The sequence below is a fragment of the Caenorhabditis briggsae genome (assembly GCF_000004555.2).
Source record: "Caenorhabditis briggsae complete genome, chrI, whole genome shotgun sequence".
In the NCBI taxonomy this organism is placed as follows: domain Eukaryota; kingdom Metazoa; phylum Nematoda; class Chromadorea; order Rhabditida; family Rhabditidae; genus Caenorhabditis; species Caenorhabditis briggsae.
In genome coordinates, this window is record NC_013489.2 from 15,276,340 (window position 1) to 15,303,223 (window position 26,884).

The 26,884-nt window shown below is 39.1% G+C and overlaps 8 protein-coding genes across 8 annotated transcripts; 3 read left to right on the top strand and 5 right to left on the bottom strand.

Moving 5' to 3' along the window:
* Positions 1–7,084: 7,084 nt before the first annotated feature.
* Positions 7,085–8,377, top strand: CBG08710 (the record flags this gene model as incomplete). The annotated part of the gene is made up of 6 exons (XM_045241614.1): positions 7,085–7,123; positions 7,164–7,307; positions 7,358–7,552; positions 7,597–7,873; positions 8,008–8,151; positions 8,193–8,377. The coding sequence occupies 6 exons, from the start codon at positions 7,085–7,087 to the stop codon at positions 8,375–8,377; spliced, it is 984 nt and encodes a 327-aa protein (XP_045093831.1).
* An 822-nt stretch (positions 8,378–9,199) lies between these two features.
* On the bottom strand, positions 9,200–9,524 carry Cbr-flp-33 (the record flags this gene model as incomplete). Its single annotated transcript, XM_002640554.1, has 2 exons — positions 9,200–9,305; positions 9,364–9,524. The coding sequence occupies 2 exons, from the start codon at positions 9,522–9,524 to the stop codon at positions 9,200–9,202; spliced, it is 267 nt and encodes an 88-aa protein (XP_002640600.1).
* A 1,605-nt stretch (positions 9,525–11,129) lies between these two features.
* Cbr-ndx-1 lies at positions 11,130–13,304 on the bottom strand (the record flags this gene model as incomplete). Its single annotated transcript, XM_045241615.1, has 9 exons — positions 11,130–11,220; positions 11,390–11,550; positions 11,595–11,727; positions 11,817–11,921; positions 11,962–12,052; positions 12,678–12,885; positions 12,929–13,011; positions 13,070–13,144; positions 13,199–13,304. The coding sequence occupies 9 exons, from the start codon at positions 13,302–13,304 to the stop codon at positions 11,130–11,132; spliced, it is 1,053 nt and encodes a 350-aa protein (XP_045093832.1).
* Positions 13,305–16,210: 2,906 nt separating this feature from the next.
* Positions 16,211–17,447, bottom strand: Cbr-par-6 (the record flags this gene model as incomplete). The annotated part of the gene is made up of 5 exons (XM_002640556.1): positions 16,211–16,401; positions 16,447–16,540; positions 16,721–16,841; positions 16,891–17,180; positions 17,226–17,447. The coding sequence occupies 5 exons, from the start codon at positions 17,445–17,447 to the stop codon at positions 16,211–16,213; spliced, it is 918 nt and encodes a 305-aa protein (XP_002640602.1).
* A 460-nt stretch (positions 17,448–17,907) lies between these two features.
* CBG08714 lies at positions 17,908–18,812 on the bottom strand (the record flags this gene model as incomplete). The annotated part of the gene is made up of 5 exons (XM_002640557.1): positions 17,908–17,955; positions 18,003–18,226; positions 18,275–18,515; positions 18,562–18,633; positions 18,684–18,812. The coding sequence occupies 5 exons, from the start codon at positions 18,810–18,812 to the stop codon at positions 17,908–17,910; spliced, it is 714 nt and encodes a 237-aa protein (XP_002640603.1).
* Positions 18,813–19,332: 520 nt separating this feature from the next.
* Positions 19,333–19,666, top strand: CBG08715 (the record flags this gene model as incomplete). The annotated part of the gene is made up of 2 exons (XM_002640558.1): positions 19,333–19,419; positions 19,472–19,666. 2 exons carry the CDS (start codon positions 19,333–19,335, stop codon positions 19,664–19,666), a joined length of 282 nt encoding a protein of 93 aa, XP_002640604.1.
* An 80-nt stretch (positions 19,667–19,746) lies between these two features.
* CBG08716 lies at positions 19,747–21,797 on the bottom strand (the record flags this gene model as incomplete). Its single annotated transcript, XM_002640559.1, has 6 exons — positions 19,747–20,033; positions 20,081–20,427; positions 20,472–20,636; positions 20,938–21,359; positions 21,403–21,595; positions 21,652–21,797. The coding sequence occupies 6 exons, from the start codon at positions 21,795–21,797 to the stop codon at positions 19,747–19,749; spliced, it is 1,560 nt and encodes a 519-aa protein (XP_002640605.1).
* A 302-nt stretch (positions 21,798–22,099) lies between these two features.
* CBG08717 lies at positions 22,100–24,179 on the top strand (the record flags this gene model as incomplete). Its single annotated transcript, XM_002640560.2, has 5 exons — positions 22,100–22,270; positions 22,464–22,589; positions 22,642–23,072; positions 23,116–23,917; positions 23,970–24,179. 5 exons carry the CDS (start codon positions 22,100–22,102, stop codon positions 24,177–24,179), a joined length of 1,740 nt encoding a protein of 579 aa, XP_002640606.2.
* Between the last annotated feature and the right edge of the window lie 2,705 nt (positions 24,180–26,884).

Below are 26,884 nucleotides of genomic sequence, written 5' to 3' on the forward strand. Positions count from 1 at the left end.
AGTTAAAAGAAAAGGGTGGCGTTCTATCAGAGTGTTTACGGTATTTTGCATTTTGACTCACACCCAAGTTTGACTATTTTCAATTTTTTTTTTTGAAATAGCAATCATTTTCTGGTCAGTATTGTATTGATAGTACTCTTGTGATTAGTTCTCGATGTAAATAAATATCTCTTTAGTGCACAGGTTTGGTTTCCGGCGTTCATTAAGTCTACATGCTTAAAGGTAACATCTTATATTGCGGTGATTTGCCATCACCTCCGGAAACTTTTCATGCTAATTACACAGGACGTTGTTTCGCGAGAAATTCCCTCAAGCAAAATAGATTTAATATGACCAAACTAGACACAAACTTTAGTAGGAGAGTTAATCAACTTTCTTGAGTCTCATAAAGTATATGTACCTATGTATTCTACACACTACACTACAGCAGAATTCTATCTTCACAAAAATAATTGTTTGATTGGAAAGTACAGTACGTTTTGTTATCACTATTGGTAAACTTTTTGCTAACAGTTTATCACATTAATTTCTCAAATCCAAACGAATGTAGGCATAGGAGTGAAACGGTATTTAAGCGTCAATAATCCCATATGTCAATACATATATCAAAAAGAGTATTAGCCAAAGCAAGTAACCAGCTTCTGAGTACAAACATCGTTCAAATTCTTTTCCGAAAAAAAGTTGAAAACAAAAAATCCAATCCTTTGAGTTCTTATTTTAATCTCTATTTCTTTTCGCCCTCTATATCCTCAAGTTTTTCAAAAGTCCGAATAATTACCGCCTACAACTTCTATGAGTTTCATTTCAAAAGAGACACTGACTCTAATTTTTCTTTTTCAAACATTTTTCCAATAATATTTTTCATATTCACTCGGTTGGTGCAAAAGTTGCTGAAAAAATTTAGTTCACCACTCATGGAGATTTAATGACATTCAAAATGCCCAAACCGAGGGGTAAATTTATAGGAAAGCTGCAAGCAAGAATACGATTTTCCAATAGTGTCCTAGTTGTTTTCTGTTGATGACTTTCTGTCATTTTCCCTTTCAAGTATGACATAATATGGGAATCAACTTTTTAAAATAACGTTTCTATCCTTTTAACTGGTATTATATCCCTCATTCTCACTCCGGAATATTCTCCATTTATTTTCCGTGTCTTTTCTCAATTTTCCAAATTAACTATGCCCCTCTTCAAAATGTCTTCGAAAACCTCACTTGAATTCTAACTAAGAGTCACTCAGTTGAGAGGCGTGGTTTCATTTTTTATGTCTTGGGTTACAGAGATAACGGAAATTGAAGAGATGTTGATGATGAGCAACAAGAAATGGAGCGGTCGTGTAGACGATTTTCCTTTTTTGACTTCTCCTACTCTTGCCCCACCGCACGATTTTTTCTCAAGAATGCCAGCATCTATTCGGGAGGTATGTTTCTTAACGTATGAATTTCTACCACTTTTTGTATCCGTTGAGTTTACAAGTATTTTCTTAGGGGTGGTTTGTTAACCGCTATCTATATTATACGGGCCATTCAGCTTGGTCTGTAGGAATGTGGAACAAATTAGAATCGAAAAAAAATTAGGTCAGATGTGGTGAAAAAATAAATACGACGCACGCTCCTCGAAATTGAGGTAAAAAAAACATCATGTGATGAATCTATCAAAATAAGGAAATAACCAGTCGGTTTACGCCCCTTCGGGGCTCAACCTCCTGGCTCCCGCTTACTTTACCCGTAATCATATGGAAATGTCTGTATTTTTTTTGTAAGCTACGAAAATATATGGAAGCAAGGGACATTTAAAAAAATTAAAGTAAGAACTTCTGGAATCCTGAAACTCTCAATTTCCAAAATTCCGAATCTCGGAAAATCGAAAAATCGGAACTGAATATTTGGGAAGTTCAAACTTTTGGAAATTCACAAATTCAAAATCAAAAAATTCGGAAGTTTTGTAATACGTAAAATCTAAAATTCTGAAGATAATTCAGAAAGTTCAAATTCAGTAGTTCAAAAACTGGAAAATTTAGACATTTGAGAAGTCAGAAATTCAGAAATTTCAAATTGGTGGCTTAATGAATTCTAATTTCTGAATTTGAATATTCTTAAATTCCTTAGTTCCATTATTTTAAATTCTGGAAATTGAGACATTGAAAAGTTCCAAAATTCCTGAAATTCGGAAAATTCAATTTTTTTGGATTTCCTGAGTTTCTTAATTTCTGGATTTTTGAAATCCAGGTTCACAAATATCAGCAATTTTTTTGAGTTTGAGGATTTCTTAAGTTCCAAAATTTTTTGCGTTTTTGAACTTTCAAATTTCGAAGATCAGATATTTTAGATTCAAAGTCAAGAAATTTAGGAACTCGGAGAATCAAAGTTTTAAAACTCTCAAGTTATTCTCTGATTTTGAAGGCATTACGATTCAGAGATTCCAGAAAAATTCGAAACCAAATTTCAAAAATTCAAATCCAAAAAGTTTCCATTTTGGAGTTGTTGAATTCAATTCGATTCTGAGTTGTTGAATTCTTCAAACTTCGGAAAATTCCAGGAATTCAGAGAGCGCGGTAGAATATTTTTCTGAAGATCTCTCATTTTTATCTGTTCTTTCATAGTTTTTTCTCTCTTTTCAAGAATGCATTTTAACTTTTCCAGACATTTCCCTCCCTTTTAATTTTCCAAAATCCATACTAAAAAACTATTTTCACAAAATTAACTTTCGCTCAGAAATAGCGGTGATAAGAAAAACAATTGGGAGGTTAGACGGGAATGACGTAAATATTGCTTCCATAATTTTCTTAAAATTTGTACTGAAAAAGGAGAAGAACGTTTCCAGAAGACGTCAGAAACAACATTTCGAAAATAGAAAGGGTCGGGCAAAAACTAATAAAAATTTCCGATTCATCCATCCGAATTCCAGCTCGAACGATTAACTTTGAGTGGGTAAACAGTCACGCTACATACATTCTCACATACCGAATTTGGTGTTTGTTATTAGATGGCGCACATAAAAGAACCTGTGTTGCACTCAAGAGCTAGAAGGATGAAATTCTGGATAGATACAATTGCCAACAAGGAAAAGGTTTTTCATTTTCAGCATTTGACAATTGTGGTTTTTTGATCCGCCACCTTCTTCCTTTAAATCGAGTAGGTATCACGTACCCCCATTGTTGACATTTTATAAAACTTTTCTCAAAATAATCCTAACTAGGTCAATTCCAGTCCGTTTTGAACGATTCTTTTTTTGATCGATAGAAAATCTCTATGGATATCCGGTTACCAAAAATCGTCAAAAGTTGAACCGGATGAACCAATTTATGATTAAAAACGTACGAGTGGATCCGGTTTTTTTCCACGTTTTCCGTTTTTTCTGCCAAACTATGGCCTAAATCAAAAATCCGGCTTTCCCATTCGATCCGTAATTTTGATAGGTATGTCGACAAAAAATATTACTTCATTTGCTTAAAAATAAAAAAGGCTGATAGGTTTTGAGTGAAATGCTCGAAATTCCGACAGTCCAGCTTCCACCACTTGGTACGCGAAAACCACTGAATGGATTCATCTGATTTTTGCCTCCCTATGAAAGAAGATATCTAATTTCATTTTTTGTTTTCAGATTTTTTTTCAGGTACGTTGGTACTTGAGATATAGGTAATAAACCACAAAAAACTTCGGAAAAAAATGACCAAAAATTTTTCGTTTGAAATCTTTACCTTGAGTAATGCATCCCTCCTTCTCCTGGAACAACTTTCCACTAAAGTATCCGTTTTTTAGGGGTTTGCGCTATTCCTGATATCTACTGGTTCTGAATTTTTAGTCCTGATTCGTATAAAGAAATGAATCAGGGCCGCAGGCCCTGCAACCGATTCTACTCGATTTGAAACTTCTCATGTGACAGGGCCTAAGGCCCTGTCCGGTCTGTTCGACCTGAACGAGCGGAGCGAGCGAAAGGAGAACAGACTGAACCCTGGATCAACTGATTCCACTGAGCCAGGGCCGAAGGCCCTGCATCTGATTCCACCTAATTGCGCGGCACAGCCGCGCCTAGCGGAGTGGGCCGTAGGCCGAGGACGCTAGTTCCACCACCTTCATCCTTTAAATCGAGTAAATTTCACGCACCCCCAGTGTTGACATTTTATAGTCCGCCACAGTTACGGGAGGCACAGTTTTGATACCTATTTTGAGAAAAAAAAATGACCTGATTTGCTTCAACTTGAAAAATGTTATTAAGTTTTCAATGAAGTTTTCGAAATTCCGAGGGTCCAGCTTTAACTCAAAATATGTAGGCGAGGCTGCGCGGCACAGCCGCGCCTAGCGGAGTCGGCCGTAGGCCGAGGACGCTAGTCAATGGAATAGGAAGAATCCGTCTAAATAAGGTTTCCGTTTTGAGGTTTCATTAAATTATTGCTATCAGTTCTGAAATCTCTCCTATTCCAAAATATTGAATATCCTGTTTTTCTCAAACGCCGTATCATCACGAGAGGAAACATGTCATCTGCGAGTATAACGTTAACCTAATATCTCCCTTGTATAAAAAACGCTAAGATGTCTGTCAGTTCTCGTGTCACGCTGTAGACTTTTTGAAAAGATTGAAAAATTAGTATAAAAATTAGTATATATAGATACGTGACCCTTTAATTAAACGTGAGAAGTGCGGCAAAAAAACCATCTTTTAGATTGAAAATTTCCAGCTCAAGGAATTGCGTGAAAAGTGGAACAAGATTTTTTTTCGGGTCGTGACCTAGATTTTTTAGGTCATGACCTAGATTTTTTAGGTCGTGAACTAGATTTATTGGGCGGTGGCCAAGATTTTTCAGGTCGTGACCCTGATTTTTTTGGTCGTGACCTAGATTTTTAGGTCATTGCCTAGATTTTTTAGGTCATGACCTAGATTTGTTGGGTCATGAACTGGTTTTTTTGGGTCGTGACCTAGATTTTTAGGTCATTGCCTAGATTTTTTAGGTCATGACCTAGATTTTTTTAGGTAATGACCTTGATTTTCTTAGGTCATGACCTTGATTTTTTTAGGTCATGACCTAGATTTTTTAGGTCATGAAGTAGTTTTTTTTAGTCACGACCAGGTTTTTCATCAATCTTTATTTCTGAAAATTTTTCTAGTTCTTCTTTCAACGGGGAGTTGGTTCGTATCAAATGCTCCCATTGTCTTTAGCTGGAATATTTTCCACTGAACCCCTCGTTTTCAGAGGTTGGCCCTATGTTTTCGGCCCTCTGAAAATGTCATTTTCTATTTTTCATGTGTCTCGAAATATCAGGCGTCTCTCAAAAAATAACGAAACGGAGAACAATGACTGGGACGAAAAAAATTTGGTTAGAAGACCAAGGAAGTTCCAAGAGAGTCTGGATTAAATTCATCTCTATTGTTCTTGTTTTTGAAAAAAAAATCATTGTGTTGTTTTCAGTAGAAAAGTTTCAGATGCCAGTTTTTATGAGTTCTTTTTTATTTTTGTTTAACACTTACCCACACAAACTACAAAACTAGCGCCCAGTTGACGGCAAGGCACGTCACTGTTCTTACCAGTATGCCCTTCTTCTTCTTTCTTCCCAGTTCTAATCCGTTTAGTCATTTGGCATAGAATTTCTTCTAGCCGATAATAATGCTTCCTTATCATGAGCTTATTGTCTTCTATAGTTGTTTAAAAACAGAAGGTAAAATTTTCTGTTGTTTTTCTTCGTTTCCTAGACTTCTGTTAACTTTCCGCAAATTCAGATACATATCGTAGTCTTATTATTATCATACCATGTCATTTGCGCTCACACGGTGTTTCAGGGAGCCTGGCCGGAAAACGCGCCCCCGCGAATTCGTAGGCCAGAAGAAATTTTATAATTTTGAAGTGGACGCAGATTCGATCTATATTTATCATTCATAGATCAAATCAATGCGCGCTTATTTTCGCTCATCGTTTCAAACTTTGATCCTCAGTCAACGAAGTTCCGCAGCGAATTTAGCGAGATTTCGAGGTTTGCTAGGGCGCGTTCTCGGGCCATTCTCCCTGAAACACCGTGCGAATCCTTTTTTGGAGAAGGGTCCCCAGAACAGCCAGTTAGTTAAAGTAGTAAGACAAAAAAGGATGAAGTATAGACACACAAATAACAATGAATCCATCTCTTTTTTCATTCATTTTGGGGGATGAGGCAAGGAAAAAAAACATGAATTGGTAAGAGAGAAAGAGTGAGCACAATTGTCTTTTATATGGATTTTATGTATTACAATTTTATGGTGTTTCTGATCAGTACGTGAGTTCTCAAAACTATTCATACGAATCGGAGAATATTTGTGACGTGTATACCGTAAAACCTGTATTAAAAGGGCCTCTCTAATTTAAGAACCCCTAGAGACCTTACGAAAAATAGAAGTGCTCCCTCTAATTGAAGAGCCCTTCTATTAGAGGGACTCCTCTAATTGAAGTGCTCTTTAGATTTTATGCATTTTTTTCTGCTGCTTTGATTAAATTACTGTCTAATTTTCAAAAACTGGCACCTGAGAATTTGAAAACCTAGACATCCCACGGAAAATAGAAGTCTCCTGGTTATTACTTATGCTTTACATTTTTCTAGTTCCGTAGTTTATGATCTGCCTCTCATTCGTTTTGAACGCCATGCTTAATTTTTGAAGTGTATTTTTTTCAAGTGGGCGGTATCTCCGCCTCTCCGTGTGCCCGGGGAGAAGCCACCCCAAAATATACACGTCAGTGAAAATGAAGACAGAATTCTGGAGGAGGAAGCAAGCGTGTTCGGCTTGTTTTTGCGCAATTCTAAAATTCCATATACATAGATGCATGTGAGAGCTATATTATTATTCCAGATGGATTCCATGTACTTTTCCATCAAACTTTTTATGAGTAGAGCTATGTTTTTATTCATCCTGAATATTCCTACCTACTCAAATATTTTATTTTACCGTTAGCATTGTCCCTTCTTTAAAGCTCATTACTAAATATTTGATAATAATGGCTTTTTTATGAATAGTTTTACTCATTTAAAAACATTGAGATTCCTGATGCATACAGCACATCTCTTTCTCCCGATAACATTTTGTTTTTTCGCCAGTATATCCTAATTAATATACGTTTATACAGATGATCGAGCAGCAGGCAACTAATAGCACCGACCAACAGGTAAATTCGCAAGCCTTACTTTTTTGAAACAATGTTACAGCCCATGGAGCCTCCATCCCTTGAAATAATGCTTCTTCATCACCTCATGATAATCCTGATCACTCTATTTGGAAATACGCTTCTAATATATGTGATCTTCAAGAACAACAAGGTTTTACGACGAAAACGAGTTACACCCGTTCAAGTGAGAGCATCAAAACAATTAAGCACAGATAACAATTAGCCGTATTATAGATGCTAATGCTGCACATGTGTGCTGCGGACATCTTGTTTGCTTTGATCTCTGTCGGTCCCACTATGGCAATTACTGCTACAGTACCGGTTTTCTATGGACCTAATTGGTTATGCAAGTTCACAAAGTTTTTGCAAGTCATTCCGATGTATGCCTCCTCATTCCTCTTAGTCGCAATCAGTGCCGATCGTTACCAGGTAATACAAAAAACTATTAGGTTAGCATATTATATTATTTAAAGGCTATCTGTCGTCCATTGGCATCCATGAAATCATCTGCCTATAATCGACCTTCCCTGTATTCTGCTATAGCATGGACTGTTGCCATTCTATTCAGTACTCCTCAACTTTATCTCTTCGAGAAACGCGATGAAGATTGTCATGAAAACTACACAGATGCTTACCAATATCCTCTATATGTCTGTTTATTCAATTCAGTTGTCTGGTTGTTGCCTAGTGCAATTGCTGGATATCTTTACTTCTGTGTCTGTAAAGCAGTATGGAAGAGCACTTCGTCCAGTAGCTCGCTGAGGAATAACATGAAGGACAAAATTGAGAACATGAAATTAACAGAGAAAAATGGAGGAATGCAGGTACACCATAAAGGAAAGTACTCCATAACCGTGATTTGAAAAAAGGGATAACGCTTTCAGGTGCCACAATGCAGTGCGTAGAGTTGGACCGTCGACGTGTCCAAACAGTGAAGTTGACTCTAACCATTGTCGCAGCAAATTTCGTTCTGTGGGCACCCTTTTGTATTACTTCCGTCATCGATTCTCTCTGGCCATCAGCTATTAGTGAGTTTTTTTCACTTACAAAACGTCATCCCAAAATTCAGATTCAACGTTCGCCACCTACATCATGTTCTTTGGAAACCTCAACAGTTGTATGAATCCTTGGCTGTGGTTCTATTTCAACCGAAATCAGCTCCGTCGAGCATGTCCTTGCCGCAAGTCCTCGGAGCCCTTGATTCAATCGTTAGTTTATGTACATGTGTTGAACAGTGAGCACAGCGATTTGTGATCATTTCACATCTTCAGGTCGTGACCCTGATTTTTCTTATTTTTGCTATTTCATACTTTGTCTCTAATTCGTTCTCTTATTATGGTCCCAAGGTGTTGTACTGGTTTTTGATGGTTCGGTCTCCAAAAAATTTCATTAAGTGAACATTGTGTTGAGAGAGTATTGTGGATGATGTCTTTTCGGCGGGTTTCATGAATCGGTCTTTATGCCTCCGCTCACGTCATTGTACCTTATAACGTATCAATTCTATTTCGGGACCATCTATAATGACCCTCTGCCTACCAGGCAAAAACGTCAAGCACCGTTGACATTCGATTACCCGTTTCCTGTAGTTGACAAACTATACCATTTGTGACTCTTTGTGACATACTTGTGTTTTTTATTTATTCCATTTCCATGTTTGAGCAGAAAAAAACCTAGATAATTCCAGTCGTCGAAACTGTGCAGACGGAGATCAAGCACAAACCGAGTTTACCGTCGAAATGGCAGGCAATTCTGAATCGAATCGCTCTTTTTGAACATATTTTCACAAATCCTTCATTTGGTGTGTTCATTCCTCTGTGTTTTTTATTTTCTCTTTTTCTGGAATAAAACAGCTCACAATCAGTTGAACAAGAAACATCATCGTTTATTCGATCGATTCAATTTTTTAAACAAAGTGGACACACACACATCACTTCAATAAAAAAAAACGCTTAGAAAATGGCCAGGGAAAAACAGCAAAGGAAAGAAACATGAGACTGAGAATGTGAGAGATCGTTATTTTTTCTCAGATGTTAGAAGTCAAGTATTTAGAATTCAGATTGTGAGCGACGTGTGGATCTAACCAAATCGTGGTTTTTGGATACCGTCGATGGTGCGAAGGAATCCGGACATGTCTTCAAATCCTTCGAGTGGAGCGCGGCGTTCCTTTGCCGGAAGGAAGCGTCTGAAAAAATTGCTGTGTAATAATGTATTCTTGTATCTTATACAGTAACTATACTCACTTAATGAACTCGAGCTCGTTGTTGCGAGCTTGTCGAGCAGCTTGACTCATTTCCGCAGCTCCACTATCCACGAAGGCAAGACGTGGTTCAACCGAGTAGGCACTGACCTGGCTGGTAGCGAGAACGATGGTTGCAATTGCAACGATGATGAGAAGACGCATTCTGTGTCAATGGGACCCTAGAAAAGTAATTATTGAAGGGAAACTTTGAAAACTGGTATATGTAGCAGACGAGAAAATTTTAGTTGGACAGATTCAAAATTCAAAAAAAAAGATGCCATCATTGGGATTGCCTTAATTGTACATTCTTAGCTCAACGAAAACCAGAAACTGGACTCGGAACGTAACAGCTTCGAAATCCAAGCTCGACGAAACCATATTAGGCTCGGAACTCAAGGATTCTATTTAAGTCTAGAGCTCAACGAAACCTTTTAGAGGCTCGGAACTCCAGACGACTTTTGAAGGCAATTCATTTTAGTTCCCGATATGATACTCTTTTATACTGCTTTCTTGAGTCGCTATTCTCTCACCTAAACACGCTATATCCAGGAAACGATTACCTGAAAAGGGGCGGAGTTTTACTCTACGGAGCTATGTCGCAAATCTCAATCAAGTCGGTGACAAGTCGAGAGAAGGTAATTGCTCTCTCTATGTTATGAGGTTTTAATGGGCTCGCGGAGCAGAAAAAACATCATACACCCGCAAGTCAGCGATATGAAAATGGTCTAGAAAAGAGGGATGTGGAAATAGAGTCAACACTTTTCACCAGTAAAACAGAGCAGCATTCTTGTAACATACATACCTCACGTCATTCTAGAACCAACGATTTGACTGGGAAATTTGCTTATCAATGAAACAAAAGCCATGCACTCCCGGCATATCGAGTGGGCAGACAATCAAGAATAGCCAAATGAGACGGTTGTGTCCAGGAAATAAAAATAGGATCATGAAAAAGAAGTGAGAAATTATATTCAAAGTAGCACCGCACACTCTGGGTACAGAAGTTCGGAGATCTCAAAACCTAATCTCATAATTTTTGCAGTAACAGTAAGTATAAGATAGCTAACAGTAAGTATAAGATAGCTAAATAAGAAAGTGTTCTTTTTTTCTAAAATCTAATTGTAGTGATTTTAGGATTTAAAAAAGGCCTTCTTTGACTAGCGTCCTCGTCCTACAGCCGACTCCGCTAGGCGCGGCTATGCCGCGCAATTAGGTGAAATCAGATGCAGGGCCTTCGGCCCTAGTCTTGTGTTGGCAGTAAACTCAAACTGAAGATGTTCTCTCTGAATTTCGAACATTTCACTCAAAACCCTAATAAGGCTTTTTTCATTTTTCAAGTAAATCAAGTTTGGTTTTTTTCATATCATAGCCATTCAAATTACGCACAAAAGTACTAAGCCGGATTTTTGATTTAGGTCCTAGTTCGGCAGAAAAAAAACTCGAAAACGTGAAAAAAAACTCAAACCACTCGTACGTTTTCTTTTATATCTTTGTCCAAACAATATAATTTTTGACGATTTTTGGTATCCGAATAGCCAGAAAGATTTCCTATCGATTAAAAAAAGAATCAGCCAAAACGGACCAAAATTAACCTAGTTAGGATTTTTCTAAGAAAATTTCTACATAATGTCGAAAATGGGGGTGCGCGATACCTACGAGTTTCACAGGAAGAGGGGGGGGGGGCGGAATTGTATGCGTTTGTAGAAACCGAAAAGTAACAATCGTTTTTATTTTCAATAAAAAAGAACAGTAGTAAAATTTTTAGAGTCATAGCATGTGTAAAGATGGTCTAAACTGCGTCTGTTCCATATGAAACTTGCGGCGTGTCTCCAGTGTTTCGACAGTAATCCAGTGATATCTGCAATAGTTTACATCTTATTGTAATGGATTTTCTGCAAATGAAAGACAGTGTCAAAACATCCCAGAGTTTGGATCCTTTGGGATCAGAGGGGAAACTCCCCTACTGTGCGGTGCTGCGCCTTGCAGCATTTCGACAGATACATTTACCATTATTTTCCATAGCTTACCTAGGGCTCCTGATAATAGCTTTGGTTGTCGATTGTTTGTGTTGGCAGTAAACTCGAACTGAAATACCGTGAGCCAAACTTTCCATTGGTTTCGGATGGCATTTTATCCTTGTTACATGTGACGGTGTGAATACCACATTAGCTCCTTCCTCCAAAAGATGCTGAAAGAACTAGAAATTGGAATGCTTCTAAACGTATCTCTCACCCTATAACATTTTGATACCACCATGGCGAAAAAGTATTCAAATCCAAACTCAACTGTTGGGAATGGCTGTTCTTCATCCAACAAATCTTTTTCATCTTTTATTGATTTGTGAACCAATACTTCTGTGCGAAGTCTGAAATCAACTAGTTTCGTGTTAAATATTTCACACAAATTACTTGCCCGTCCCTAGAATGTTTCACAATCATGAACTCGAGGAATAACCCGGAAACATTTTCATTGACTGGCAAGACACGTGGAATCGATTTCAGATGTCCATCACTTCGGTATTTAGCAGCTTCGTCAAGAAGTCTGATAAAATCTCTTCCTCTAAAAAAAACTACTATAATAGTCAGCAGAGATGGCGTACCTGAGCTGAACTTTGTTTCCTTTCACATCTTTAAGATTGTACCATTCGGCTGCCAATGATTCCTGATCCGGTTGCGTTTTTAGGTCTCCGCCTGAAAATCAATCACTTCGAGTCAGTTTAATGATTAGTTTCATTTTAAATTTATTTAAAAATAATAATGCTCAAAAGGCTACTAATTTTAACTACTTTGGAAAAAAATGGTCAAAATCGGTGCACATGTGGTAAATGTCAACAGTGGATCAAGTATCCCGAATATTCAAATTACAAGTCTTCAGTGTGCATCTTTCTTGTACATATTCAGTCAATAAAAAGTATGTCGATTGGAAGTATCTCAACTTTTAACAAACTGCTGGCTCTGATATTTTCGGCATTTCTTTTTTTTCAAGGTTTCAAGCTACTATATCAAGCCTAATCTGCTCGAGAAAGTCGTGAAACGGTTCGAGCGGTGATGTACTTCATGTTTGCGCGTACCGTAAACACTCTAATATAGTACCACCCAAACAACTTTGAGCTCTAAAATCTCATTTCCTGTAAAATATATCAAAAATTGGTAAATTGTTCAATTGTTTATCATAATATCACAAACATTTTGTCAGTTGGCCACTTTTTGATTTCTTTTACAGGAAGCGAGATATACTGGCCCAAATTTTACGGATTGGATAGCACTCTATTGGAGAGTTAACAATATTTACAGTAAAAAAAGCATCCCAACTCACCTGTTATTTCACAATAAAACGCAAATCGATACCATCCTGATCCTTGGATTTGTAGGGATAGAAGTTCAATCACATCACAACTGTACCCAGTCTCTTCTTTCACTTCTCTAACCACCGCTTCCTCAATGGTTTCTCCAGCTTCCACTCTTCCGGCCGGCATATACCACTTCCCACGACAGCTTTTCTTCGCTTCTTGGATGAGAAGAACCTAGACAGAATGGTTTTTTCTCAATTCATCAAGATTTCCGTACCTCTGTGTCGTCTCCCTGATGCCTCAAAATTATAGCCGCAGCAACATAATTGACATTGTCATGTAGTCTTACATACCGGCATTCTGCAATTATTTTTTCATCAATGTCGAAAAGTCTCGAAATCGAAAAGAAAAGGCTCACTTCCTAACTGCATATCAGGAACTCTAGGTTCGTTTTTTTGGGTTTTCAATTCTCCATTGGAAAGTCCATTCGTTTCTGAAAGCTTATGAGTGCAATACTTAAGTAATATCAAAATCTTAGGTTCCTTACCAATAACAGCATCCATTGTATCCCCGCGTCGGGATGACTCTGGTGTATGATCCCCACTTTCGACAATATATTCCTCTTCGACTAGATCTAATTTACCAAGTGGCATGATTTCTAGAAAAATATTTATTTTTTTAAGATTTGGAAAACTTCTAGATTTGAAATAAAGGAGAAGGTCGGTTGAAAAAGACTAAAACTCTGATAAAGCGCTGCGTACAAAATGAACAGGGAAGTGTCAAGTGCTAGATCATAAAAAAGAACAAGAATGCAGTAGTATATATGAAAGTGTATGGTGGGAGGGAGCTCGCAAGCATACACAACGAAATGCAAACAAATCCATTAAATGGCGTCGTGGGGGTCGCCAAAACCAGTCAGTGGGCATTGGAAGAAAGCGATGGCGGGAAAGAGGGTGACTAAAAAGTGACTCCTATGTTTTGTCTTCTTTCGTATTGTGCTCATTGCGAGACACAGGACCGCTGGTTTGTGAATTGGAAGAAAGATGCATCAAGGGGCCATAAGAAGAACATTCCAAGTTTCAAGCGTTAGCAATTACTTTAGTTAGTAGGCTTTCCATCTCGGGCGAATTTCACCCGCCCGACCCGCCCGGGTGTGACACCCGCCCGTCGCCCTATTTTTTAAAACGCCCGAATTAAATGATGTTTTTTTTACAAAAAAAATTAGAAAAATTGTTCAATCTATCGATGATATATCGATGAAATAATAAGAAAAATATTTAATCAGCGTGACACAATTGAGTTGGCCCACGAAAACGGGCGTATAGGGCGGGTGTAGGGCGGCCCGTTATTAGGGCGGGTGTAGGGCGTTTTCGGGCGGCCCGCCGGAGATGGAAAGCTTATTAGTTAGAATCGATTTAGGTTTATTAATCCGTGATTTATCTCTTCAGTACATTGTTTAAAAATCATTAAAAATGCTGTAGTCAGATCAGATAATGATTTGTCAGACTAATCCAAATAAACTTTTTCGAATCTAAACAAAATCAGGATGACTCGAATGTGTCAAGTGAATAATCAGGAGCACATAATTGGCCAAAGACAGAAACTTGAATCTCAGTGCCAAGCAGCAAAATTGCAAGTATACATAGAATTTATAGAAATAAAATGTTTTTGGAAAAAGGTTTTAAACTCTGTTAGTCTTTTCTATAATCTTATTGTGCACCAAAAACAATCATCAGGCTCCTTCAAGAATTGGATTCAGCCTTTCCGTCTCGTTTCAGGGGCCATGGCTTGGCGACACCATAAAGAGGGAAAGGGAGCAATCCTTTAATCCACCGAAAAAAAAGAACAGCATGAAATCATAGCGTGTGGCGCAGAGTGGTGTGTTGAAGGGAAGTGCATCGATTTACGAACCTCTTCCTCTCCTCCTCTTCTTTTTCTTCCTTTTTTCTTCTGTAGCCTAAACTCACGCTATAGAGGGTTGGAGAGCTCAGTGGGCAGCACATCGAGCTCCCCCTTCAAAAACCCCAATGGGCCACCACCAATACTCCTCCACAGACACACATACGCACAACCAGCCCATTGTACACTCAAAAGAGATAGGGGAAGAAAGGGTGCCAATTGACTTTCGTTGAATGAAGCTTTATCTTCATGAAGAACAAAAGTTTGAAAACTAGGAGAGATTGAGGATGAAATTTCTTCAAGAAAGCTTTTTAAAGAATTTAGGTTGAATATGAAAAATTCCCAAGCTCTCAGAAAATACTTATGTACTTTAACAAATTGAAGTTTTATTTTGATTTGACAACAATAAAAATTTTCAGATTCGTTCGGCTAAATTTCATATTATTGTTGTGCGAAAAATTGGAGCGAGAGAGTATTTTTTGCAGTCTGAATACGGTAGGCACCTCGAAACGACAAGCCTAAATAGCGCATAGTCGTTGGAGACGAAGAGAAATATTTCGATTAACTGTCTGCGTCCCAACTCCAATTTTTTCGGACAACAATAATATATTATTAATCCAGGCCACCAAATGTTATAATTTTTCACAATTATAAAAAATCTTTAGCCGTTCAGGCGGTAAGCCATACAGCACTATCCAAAAAGGCATTGCCATTATTTTCGGTTGAAAATTTTGAAATCTATGCCACAGGTGAGTGTGAGCAAACCATAAGTCGTTGAACTGATATCATTATGAAAGTTGTTTAATTCCATTCGAAAATAAAACAATCAGAATACTCTGAAAAGAAGCACTGTATGGATGGTCGAAACGGGGTTATCAAATCTTGGACGTATCTTTTCAGGAAGGAAATGGTTTGTTACAGAAGCCAAAAGAGATGCCTCCTGTTCAGTTTTCTAAACCTACAAAATTTTAAGTCAATGTTTGACTGTCAAACGAATAATGTCAGACACTCAACATTGAATAATTTTTGATATTTTCCTTTGAAACAAATTTATAGGAACTGACCAATATGCGAGTATTAGGTCCCCAAAGCGAAAAAGATATGGAACAAGATAGAAAAGAAAGACAGAGACAGACAGAAAGAGAAAGAGAGAGAGAGAGAGAGAGAGAGAGAGAGAGAGAGAGGAGAGAGAAAAAAGTGGAGATTTGCGAGTGTTCATCTCTCTTCTTTCTCTCACTTCCTTCACACTTGATGTTTACGACCGACGTGTTGCAAATTTTGACAAACTGCCAGACATGTGTCCTCTCGACCCAGCACCAATGAGATGAAGAGTGTATTAATGAAAAGCCAACAATTTGACTAAAATGAATATTTTTCTTTCTCAAAATTTCAGATTACAATAATCACAAAAACAAAAATTTCAGAATTTCGTATCAGACCTTTGATTTCGCACAATGGGTAAAATCACATATGAACACGATTTGGTTGAAATGGACGAGTTGGGGGAAGGCTTCTTTGCTCAGGGAGGAGCAGAAAAAAGGCACAAATGGTAGGAGTAGTAAATAAATTAGCTGTTTTTGTTCGGGAGGAAGCCAGAAGAAATACAATTATAAATAGACACAAATTTTCTCAATGAACCAGAGAGGAAGGCGGGGGGATCTTATCGCTCTGACACATCCGAATCGGAATCATTCTGATCGTGTTGCTTTGGATGGTAACTTCCATCCGAACTTCCGTTCATTTTCATCGGTCGAGAGATTCCAGTAGAATTTGTGGTGTCACCAATTGGATTCGGTGTTCCTTGTTGTGATTGTCCACGCGATAGTGTGTTTCGTTGGTTCGCAGGTTTCACTGAAAACTCGTTTAGTCATGTCGGTAGTTGCCTAATTTATTCACCTGTGATGATCAAATTGTGAGCATTTGCTACCATCATATCGGTCACCTGGTCTAGGGTCTTTCCAAGGACTTCAATTCCATTCACCTCGAGAACCTACAAAGAACTTCAACCATACACGCCAAATGTCGACTTGGCTTTGTTTGTAAATATTCTTGAATTTTTTTGATGAAACAATGATTTTTGAAAAAAAAATTGCCTAAAATGCGGACCTAGAGCAGCATGGCCAGCCTCGCGACTATCTGGTTTCAATAAAAATTATACAAAAAAACATACCTCATCGTTAACCCCAAGTAGTCCCGTCGATTCAGCGAGCCCTCCATCCACCAAACGGGAAATGAAGATTCCGGAGACTTTTACCACACCTCGCTCTGTCACTCTTACTGAAGTTCCGTCGCTGAAAATAAAATGTATGTGAAGAAGATCGAAAAGTTCAGACAAGATACCGAATATAGAACCCAAGTGGTCTCTCTTGCCCATGCTTGCACAATCGAACTCTCCGATGCGCTTCCGGCACAATATCGACGTCGATGATGGCAGAGACCTGACGGAAGTCTTCAGGGTTCGAAATCGAATAGCTTCGTTTCGGTGGTTTCTGTTGCATCAGTGCGGAGATGCCCTTCCACCGTTTATCCGAATCCGTTCCGTATCCGTATTTCTCTTCCCACGACTCGCCACGTCGTTGGATAAGGAGACGTAGCACCGGACGAGCTGATTCGAAAGATTTTCGCAGATTCTGAAAATACTAGTTTTTAAATTCTATAGAGAAAAAGTGATTGACATCATCATTAGTGATTGGCAACAAATCTCCACTGATCGAATTGTAGCACAATGTGAACTGAACACTCTCGAGATGGTGTAATTTCTCAACGAGGCACCTGAATCCATCATAAGACACGTGCGCTGCTAATGGTATCGAGAAGCGTCTCCATTCAGAATCGAACTTAGATTTCACTTGCAATGTCGTCGAACTATTGTGATTGAATGATCCGTTGTAGGACATCTAGAAACACGGACAGATACGTCTACGCGCTCTCCGAGTGTAGAAACTATCTCCTTTCACTGGAAAATAATGCTGCGAATGTAAGAAAAATTTCTTTAAAAATTGCTTTTCACAACCTCAACCGATGAGTCATTTAGAAGCAGTGAAAAATAAACAAGCTGAACTATGGTAAACAGCATGGAAAGGTTTGAATCGATTGGAAGAACAGTGTGTCAACGGTTTATGTGTGTGAACAATATGGAAATTTTTCTCAAACGAAAAACAGAAACCCATGAAAAACAGTGAGACGGAAAACGCGAGAAAAAAAAAGAAGAATGGGCTATAATATGAAATTTAACATAACAAAAGATTTCTAATAGTAAGAACAATAATTATCGGATTTATGAAACTGAAAAATAAGGGTGTTTAGCATTGTATCTGCTAGCACACAGGTGACAGTTTTAAAGCTCCGAAAAAAGTGTTACTCATCAAAATCCTCATCAGAATCCATATCGAGCCCTTCGAGTTCCTGAAAAATTTGTTGAGAGAAAAAATTGGTTCCACTAGCCTGAATACCTCATTATCAAAAAGACTCTCATCGATTTCCACTTCGTCCTGTGCTCCAATCAAAGTAACATCCGATAAATTGAGTGTAGCATCACGAAGGAATAGTTGTCGACCTGTTAACCGCCCTGCCAAATTAGCCAATCTCTCCTTTTCAGCTGCATCTATCACCGCTTTTCTCTCAGAATCGAACTTCTCTTTCCACTCACGGAACGACTCCGGTGTGACCACGGTTCCTGTTGAAGTCGGTCATATACAAACGGAAAAACGTATAAAATATTTACCTTCGAACTTCTTCCGGCTCTCTGCCTCTTTTTTCTCTTTTTCAATCTCTTTGATTTCCTCTTTCGCTTTCTTTTTCAGATCCACTAGATCACCGATTTCGTCTTGAAGTGCGGAGACTATTGCGAAAACCATCACCATACCGAGATTCTCTTCGGCAACGGCTCGTAGCTTTTGAATAGATTCAGAAATCCGCTCCTCGCTGAATACATCTTCGATTCCAGCTAGAGTAATTATTGGAATCTATAAAAATCAAATGATGTTCTTCTGAATGACTTTCTCTTTTCACCTCGTCGGGATAGCTTTCAGTGAATTCGATCCCTAACGAAACGTCGAAATCGTCATCGGAAGGGTCGTCATACTGCAAAAAATACAACTTGATTCTTTTCATAAATTCAAAAGAAATCAAACCTGATTCGACTTCAGCTCAATACTCAATTCGATGTTCGGATAATCTCGGCATATAACTTGTATCTCCTCTTCTGAGTAAATCGCTTCAAGCGCTTCGATTTCTTGCTCTTGTTGCTCCTGATGCGACATTTTTCCGCTTTTTACCTCTTGAGTCACTTCCGACTTGTATGCAATGGGTGCAATGTTGCGCCTCCGTGTTTGCGGACAGAGTGTGAAGAAGTAAAACTTTTCACTTCACGGTGTTAATTTTAGCAGGAAAAACTAAAATACAGAAAAAAAAGCAAATTTAAAAAGCATCGTATGAAAAACCTTTCCCATTCTGCGACTGCTTCTTCAAACCTGGAGGCACGGTTTACAAGATTTTCCAGATTTTCGGCTCAAATGATATTTCAATGGGTTTTACGAGAGCAATCTCTTGTTGGAACTTGGAAACAAAACGCTATCGGCTGAAAAAAAAACAAGTCTTTCATTCAGATTTCAGTTTTCCTATCTTCCTTCTCGTAAATTATTTTTCGATGCACAGAGATGAAAAAAAGCACCTCTCATGTGCTCTGGCTCTCTGTACACTCTCAACGTCGCCTAACATAGCTTCTCTTTCTCTCATCCCCCAAAAGCACGTTTCCTTTGCCGCTCATTTCCCACATTCCCAATGAGCGAAGAGCTTCTTAAATGGAGAGATGGAACCGTTCGAGTCGCCGGAATCGCATTGTCTCTTCTATTTGTCATGTTGTATTTTGTGAGTTACATACATTCTCATGATAATGTTCATAACTTTGTTTCTTTTTTAGATTTATCTGTGTCTCGCGGGTGTTTCAAAACGGCACTGTTTCAAACCATCCGTTACCTACGCCGCTGATGACGACGTAGTTGTTTTACGCAGAATATCCGACCTACCCGATTTGACACCACCGCCAGCCTATGATGCAGTTAGAGAAGCTCCACCGCCGTCATATAATTCTGTCGTTTACCATGAAACTATTTGAATGAAGTGGTGATGAAATTATACAAATAAGAAAACGAAAACTATCTTTTAAAAAAACGTGTCCGAAAAAAAGTTTATTTATTATGTCATCCCAGCCATTGCGCTCAACATCCGATTCTTCTCCATGGATTCCGAATTGCTAATTAAGTTTTGAATCGTTGCTCCGCTATTTGAAGCAGTGAAGTTTACAGGCTTGACACGAGGCTTTTTGGGAAGAGGTAGTCCAACACCACGTTGTTGGTTGATCGGCTGCTGAGGTTGAGGACGACGAGCCTGCTTGGCTACAAGCAATGTCAGTGGATGAAGATCCCGGGGAACAGGAATGCTGAACGTTAAGCGAAGTGATGCGACTTTAATTATAGAACCGTCTGGAACGAATAAAAATTAGAAACAATCAGATGTTGGTGATTCCTACGTTTCAATGAAGTAGAAACCATCTGTGGGAGCGGCTTGCTGTCAACGTATATCGGACGCTGTCCGATATTTTGAATTGAGAACTCGTCTTCCCCCAAGTGACTTATCAGTGCCTGCTGACGAGATACTTTTGCAGCCGGACCTTCTTTTGACAAATCAATATCTACTTTGTCATAGGAAGATGCTCGTCCCATGATAGCTGTTTTTCCTGTCATGGCATATTGTAGGAATTTTCCATGAATGATAGCGACCGCGTTATCGGAAATGGCAGCACTTGTCTGAAACTTGCTCTGAATTGAACGTAGAAGAGGATATCGAGCAATAGCGTGATGACGAGCCCGAGATGATCTGAATAAGAATAACATTTTAAAACAATTCAAGCTAGCACTCACTGCAGGGGAATATGAATGTCAATATCCATGCAGATGCCATCTGACGGAAAATCCAGAGATTCATAGTTATATTTTTCCGATGCCGTCGAAATATCTCGATAACCTTTGATACGGCGATAGTGGTCAGAAAGGACTTGTGCAGTACGTGACTGGTGGAAAGGAGGCCTAAAAACATTTGAAGAAAAGTTATGGATGAGGAAAAGGTGCAATGAACGATAGTAATAGAAATCAATTAACTATTTAACTATTTTTAAGTCCAAAAGAGACACAAAAAAGACTCGTTCCGTTAGTGCGCGGATTGCGGAACTTATTAAATTTCCATACAATTTGTTTCGTCGGAAATGATCGGAAAGGACTTGTGGTGTGCGCGAAATGTGGAATATACTTCTGAAAATTGGTTTAGGAGTGAAAAGTTCGCCCGGTGGTGCAGAAAACTATGGTAATAATACACTTCGGATGTTATTACCTATTTTCTTCCAGAATCTTCTTGAAGTGCTCGATCGTCAACACAGTATGATTTTCAGGGTCACTTTTTTCTTTTCGATTAGGTTTCCACACTTTGTCAGCCAAATCCATTAGACGTCGCTCCTCTTCACGTGTGAATGGAATTCGCGATTCAATATGAAGACGTTGTCGTACTGGCATTTGATCGATTCGTTTTTTCGCCATAGCCGATAACTTCTCGTCATACATGAGCTGACAAAATCGTTCTTCTATGTCAGAATATGAGAAGTTTCGTGAGAACGGAAAACTGTTATGAACGAATCGAAGACAGGACACATGGGCAACTGATGCGATCAGCGCGACATCGTCAGAAGCTGTCCAAATTTTCATGGGATCCGACTCAGTTTGCGATGGTTCGCGGTGCGACGAAGACGAGGAGATTTTCTGATATAGAGATTAGTCGTTTAGTCTTTCAGGGATGCAATACCTTTCCCAAGCGCTGCCGTGGTTCAGCTTTTTTGCACAAAAAATCGTTCTCTTCCGACGAGGCTTCTCTTTTGAAATCATCTGTCCATTCTGAATCTTGACTACTTATTGAAGAGCTTGGACGTCGATTGAAGCTCCCGAAAGACTCGGATCTTGAGATTTCAGTCATCAATGTGTTCGGGCGCTCGAGAAAACTGAAAACGAAAAAACAATAATATATCTCCAGAAAAAAGCCCCTATAAATTCTTACTTCGATTCTTCAAATTTTCTTTTCCTTGAATAATCTGTATTGACTTTCGTATTATGTTTCGCTCTTTCAACTCGTTTCTCTTCAAAAACCATGTTCCTGCTCATAGAAGCCACTGCATCGATTGTCGAATCGAGTTTATCGCCCATCTAATAAAAAAATTATCATTATTTTATCATTGGAATGTTTTTTTATTCAAATAATTATCTTTTTATTATGCTTGTCTGAGAAAAAAAAGGTGAGACGCAGAGAAATAGTGTCTGCGTCTCCGCTTCGATATCGCTACCGTATTCAGACTGCAAAAAATACTCTCTAACCTTTTTTTTCTCAGACAAGCATAATATCTGGTGAAAAACTTCTAAAAAAAATCACTTTGAGACCCCCGGAAATTCCGGGGAAAAAAACTCCGGTCAAGGAGAATACAAGTGCGCTCCATTGAGTGGTTGGCAGCATGCCAACCACTACCGTACCCCCAAGAACCTGCATTCCATCAACCGCCCATCGAGGAGAGCCGCCTTATTGCAACGCCGGTTTTACTTTTGCTTTTGGAATTTCTTTCCGAGCAGACCCGTTCAAGATGTTGTCCAAACGCATCGTTACCGCTCTCAACACCGCCGTCAAGGTAAGTTTTTGTTTTTTAACCCAAAGTTTTGCCAAAATAAGTGATTTTAGGCTGGAAAACTAGCAAAAAACTTTCAGATTAGGTTTTAAATTAAATGTTTCGTTTTCTCAACCATTTAGTTATTTTTAGAAACTGCTGACTCCACCAGAATTTCGTGATTCTTGAGCCGATATAAAATTAGTTTTTTTTACAGGTTCAAAATGCCGGAATCGCCACCACCGCCCGCGGAATGGCTGCTTCTGGATCCGAGGTTTCCAAGATTCTTGAGGAAAGAATTCTCGGAACCGAGACCGGAATCAATCTTGAAGAGACCGGAAAGGTATAAAAATCATATCGTTCGACGATTTATTAGTTTTTTTTTGTTTCTGTAGGTTCTCTCCATCGGAGACGGTATCGCTCGTGTTTACGGATTGAAGAACATCCAGGCCGAAGAAATGGTTGAGTTCGATTCTGGAATCAAGGGAATGGCCATGAACTTGGACGTCGACAATGTCGGAGTTGTCGTTTTCGGTAACGATAAGGTCATCAGAGAAGGAGACATCGTCAAGCGTACCGGAGCTATCGTCGACGTTCCAGTCGGAGATGGACTTCTCGGTCGTGTTGTTGACGCTCTCGGAAACCCAATTGACGGAAAGGGACCAATCAACTCTGCCAAGAGATCTCGTGTCGAAGTCAAGGCTCCAGGAATTATTCCACGTTTGTCTGTCCGCGAACCTATGCTTACTGGAGTTAAGGCTGTCGACTCTCTTGTCCCAATTGGACGTGGACAACGTGAATTGATCATCGGAGATCGTCAAACTGGGTAATTTGGTTAAGCCAAATTTAGCCATATCCCATAATTTCAGAAAGACCGCAATTGCCATCGATACCATCATCAACCAGAAACGTTTCAACGACGCCGGAGATGACAAGAAGAAGCTTTTCTGCATCTACGTTGCTGTTGGACAGAAGAGATCCACTGTTGCTCAGATCGTCAAGCGCTTGACTGACGCCGGAGCCATGGACTACACCATCGTCGTCTCGGCTACTGCATCTGATGCTGCCCCACTTCAGTTCTTGGCTCCATATTCTGGATGCGCCATGGGAGAGTTCTTCCGTGACAACGGAAAACACGCCCTTATCATCTTCGATGATTTGTCCAAGCAAGCCGTTGCCTACCGTCAGATGTCCCTCCTTCTCCGTCGTCCACCAGGTCGTGAGGCTTACCCAGGAGACGTCTTCTACCTTCACTCCCGTCTTCTTGAGCGTGCTGCTAAGATGAACAACACTCTTGGAGGAGGATCTCTTACCGCTCTCCCAGTTATTGAAACTCAAGCCGGAGATGTGTCTGCTTACATTCCAACCAATGTCATTTCCATCACTGACGGACAAATCTTCTTGGAAACTGAATTGTTCTACAAGGGAGTCCGACCAGCTATCAATGTCGGTTTATCTGTATCCCGTGTAGGATCTGCTGCCCAGACCAAGGCCATGAAGCAAGTCGCCGGATCTATGAAGCTTGAGTTGGCCCAATACCGTGAGGTCGCTGCCTTCGCCCAATTCGGATCTGATCTCGATGCTGCCACTCAGCAACTCTTGAACAGAGGAGTCCGTCTTACCGAGCTTCTCAAACAAGGACAATACGTGCCAATGGGAATTGAGGAGCAAGTATGTTTTGACAGTCATAGTTTTATAGTACTTATCAGTGAACTTTTTACAGGTCGGAGTTATCTACGCAGGAGTTAAGGGACATCTCGACAAAGTCGATCCGTCCGCCATCACGAAGTTCGAGAAAGAATTCTTGGCCCATCTCCGTTCATCTCAACAAGCTCTTCTCAAGACCATCCGTGACGAAGGACAAATCTCCCCACAGACTGATGCTCAACTTAAGGACGTTGTCACAAACTTCTTGGCAACCTTCAAACCATAAAGCACGGATTAAGGCGTACCTCTATGTGTAGAATTGTTGTTTTATGTTTTTGCTGAGCACACCCATTTTAGTTTCGAAATAAAGAATAATTATAAAAAAAAGTGTGGCGTTATCCAAATTTCGTTTTCTTGAATTGTGTTTTGTATTGTTTTCCCATCTCCAGTCCTAATTCAATTTTTCCTCTTGACTCGGCCCGAGCGATAAATAAACACTCCCCTCCCAACTTGTTCATTTTGCGATTAGAATGACACAAAACTGAAAAAGAATCGTTCAGAAATGGGATATTTAGCACAGACTTGCACAAAAATAATTGTTGACTACACATGAAATCTGTCGAAACATCAAAAACTAAGCTGTTGTTTTTATAAAAACTTCCATGAATGTCAATACAAACAGTGAAGTGATCCCTTAAGGATTTATTATTGGCAAGTTATTTCGTTCAACATTGCTGCATCATTAAGCATAATCAGAGACCAAGTTCAAGAAAATTACTTCTGGAATACTAAAAAAAAAAACGTCTTCCTGATATAACGCTTGTCCACTTTCGAGATTTCAAAAGTGAGATTGGCTACCACCCACACTGAACCGTGACGTTCCGCACCACGGCTTGGCATTGCAGGGTCCGAGACTCGGCAAACAGGTTGGTCTATCATAATAGACCGGGTACCCCTAGCCGTCTCTCAAAATACATTCAGCGTCCATTAATCTTCTGAAAATTTAGTTCGTGTCCGAAAGGGTGCCTCGGGTGCCAGGGGTACAAGGGCACGTACCTCACAGTACCACTCACTCTAGCTGTTGACGGAGAACACATTGAGGGAAAAAGAAACACGACAAAAATAGAATGAAAGCGGCTATTTCGAAGTTCGTCGTAATGTTGTTTTTAGGGCACTTTTTGTAAATTTTGAAAGAGAATATTCCCTTCGTTGTATCTATTTCAGGCTGAAACTAAACATTGTAGTCTTTTTTCTATTTCAAGAGGTCGTTCTTTAGGTCTGATGACTTTTGGCATCATTGTGACAACATAGTCGTGTGTTTTCAATGAAAATTGAAAAGTCCGATTCTCATCTCTCTCTATTTCTCTTCTATCTTGAGACATTTTGTTTCCTAAACAAAATGACTACGATGGCGTGGTGTTTGTTGCACACATGTTCGTCGAGTATTTTCCTGTTAGCTATGGTTTTTTGACGACAAAGGAGCAGTCCAGAAGAAATAAATCTGATTATAAGATTATTGTAGCCATGTTTTTTTTCAGATATCGTTTTAAAACCTCATTCAAATTTTCAGGTTATTATCCTTGTCTGAGAAAAAAAAGGTTGAGACGCAGAGAAAAAGTGTCTGTGTCTCCACCTTATGTGTGCTATTTAGGCTCTCCGCTTCGATATCGCTACCGTATTCAGACTGCAAAAAATACTCTCTAACCTTTTTTTTCTCAGACAAGCATAATAGTACTATTTCTGGAGAATTTTAACAACTGTACACTTTTCTTATCAATCGTCTCTTCTTCTACTATTTGCTTCTTTTCATACTTTTTAACATCTCAATTTTCAATGGTTCTGTTTCCATATGACAATAACAGTGAGCAATTCTCATGGACTGTTTTGAAAGCTTTCAGTAAACAGTTATTTTCCCAGTTGCCATATAAAATTGCCAATTGTCACTATCTATCTGTTTTTTTTTCAGTCAACTCAATGGAGCGCACTTGCAATTTAGGCTCCGCCCCCGACTCCGCCCACTTTTCTCCGGAGTTTTTTCCCCGGAATTTCCGGGGTCTCAAAGTGATTTTTTTTGGAAGTTTTTCATCAGATATTATGCTTGTCTGAGAAAAAAAGGTTAGAGAGTATTTTTTGCAGTCTGAATACGGTAGCGATTTCGAAGCGGAGAGCCTAAATAGCACATATTAAGTGGAGACGCAGACACTATTTCTCTGCGTCTCACCTTTTTTTTCTCAGACAAGCATAATAAAAAGATAATTATTTGAATAAAAAGATAATTATTTGAATTGGCCCTTTTCAGAAGTCTTGCACTGAAAATGAGATATATGTGATGGTTAGGGGTGTGCTTAAACCGAGCACAATATACGGGCTCAAAATTGACCGGTTGGGTGGTACTCTATTAGAAAGTTTACTGTAAGTTTTCTATAACTAGATGATCTTGTAAATCCGAAAATCAGACAAATGATGTTCTCTGAAATACCCCAGGTCGTGTTTTTCAACGGGAAAGAAAAACATGTGCTCACATATTCAGCTCCCGTCATACAAAGAAGAGAGAGAGGGGGTTCCTCGTTTGCTGCTTTTCACATGAAAACGCACACGACGGACGGCCATGTTTACTTCCGACTCTTTTTTTTTCTTTTTTCCCCTATTATCTACCCGCTATTGTAGCTAAAGAGCTTCAATCTTGTTTCATTTCCTTATGCATTTTATCTCATAGTTAAACACAAATCAAGTGATTTCCCTCATTTTTCAAAAGATGGGAAATAAGAACAAGTGACCGATTGGTTGGACGCATGATTATTCTCCTGAACAGAGAACAGTATGACAGTGAGCACATGTTTTGGGAGACATTTGTTTCTTTTTCGAAAAAACTATGTTTTTTCTTATTGTATCCTTTGATTGATTTTAAACATTTGTTAGCTGGTAGGGACAAATTTGAATTTTGGGATTTTTTCAAAGCTCCAATCTTACGGGTTAAACTAGCAAAAGAAT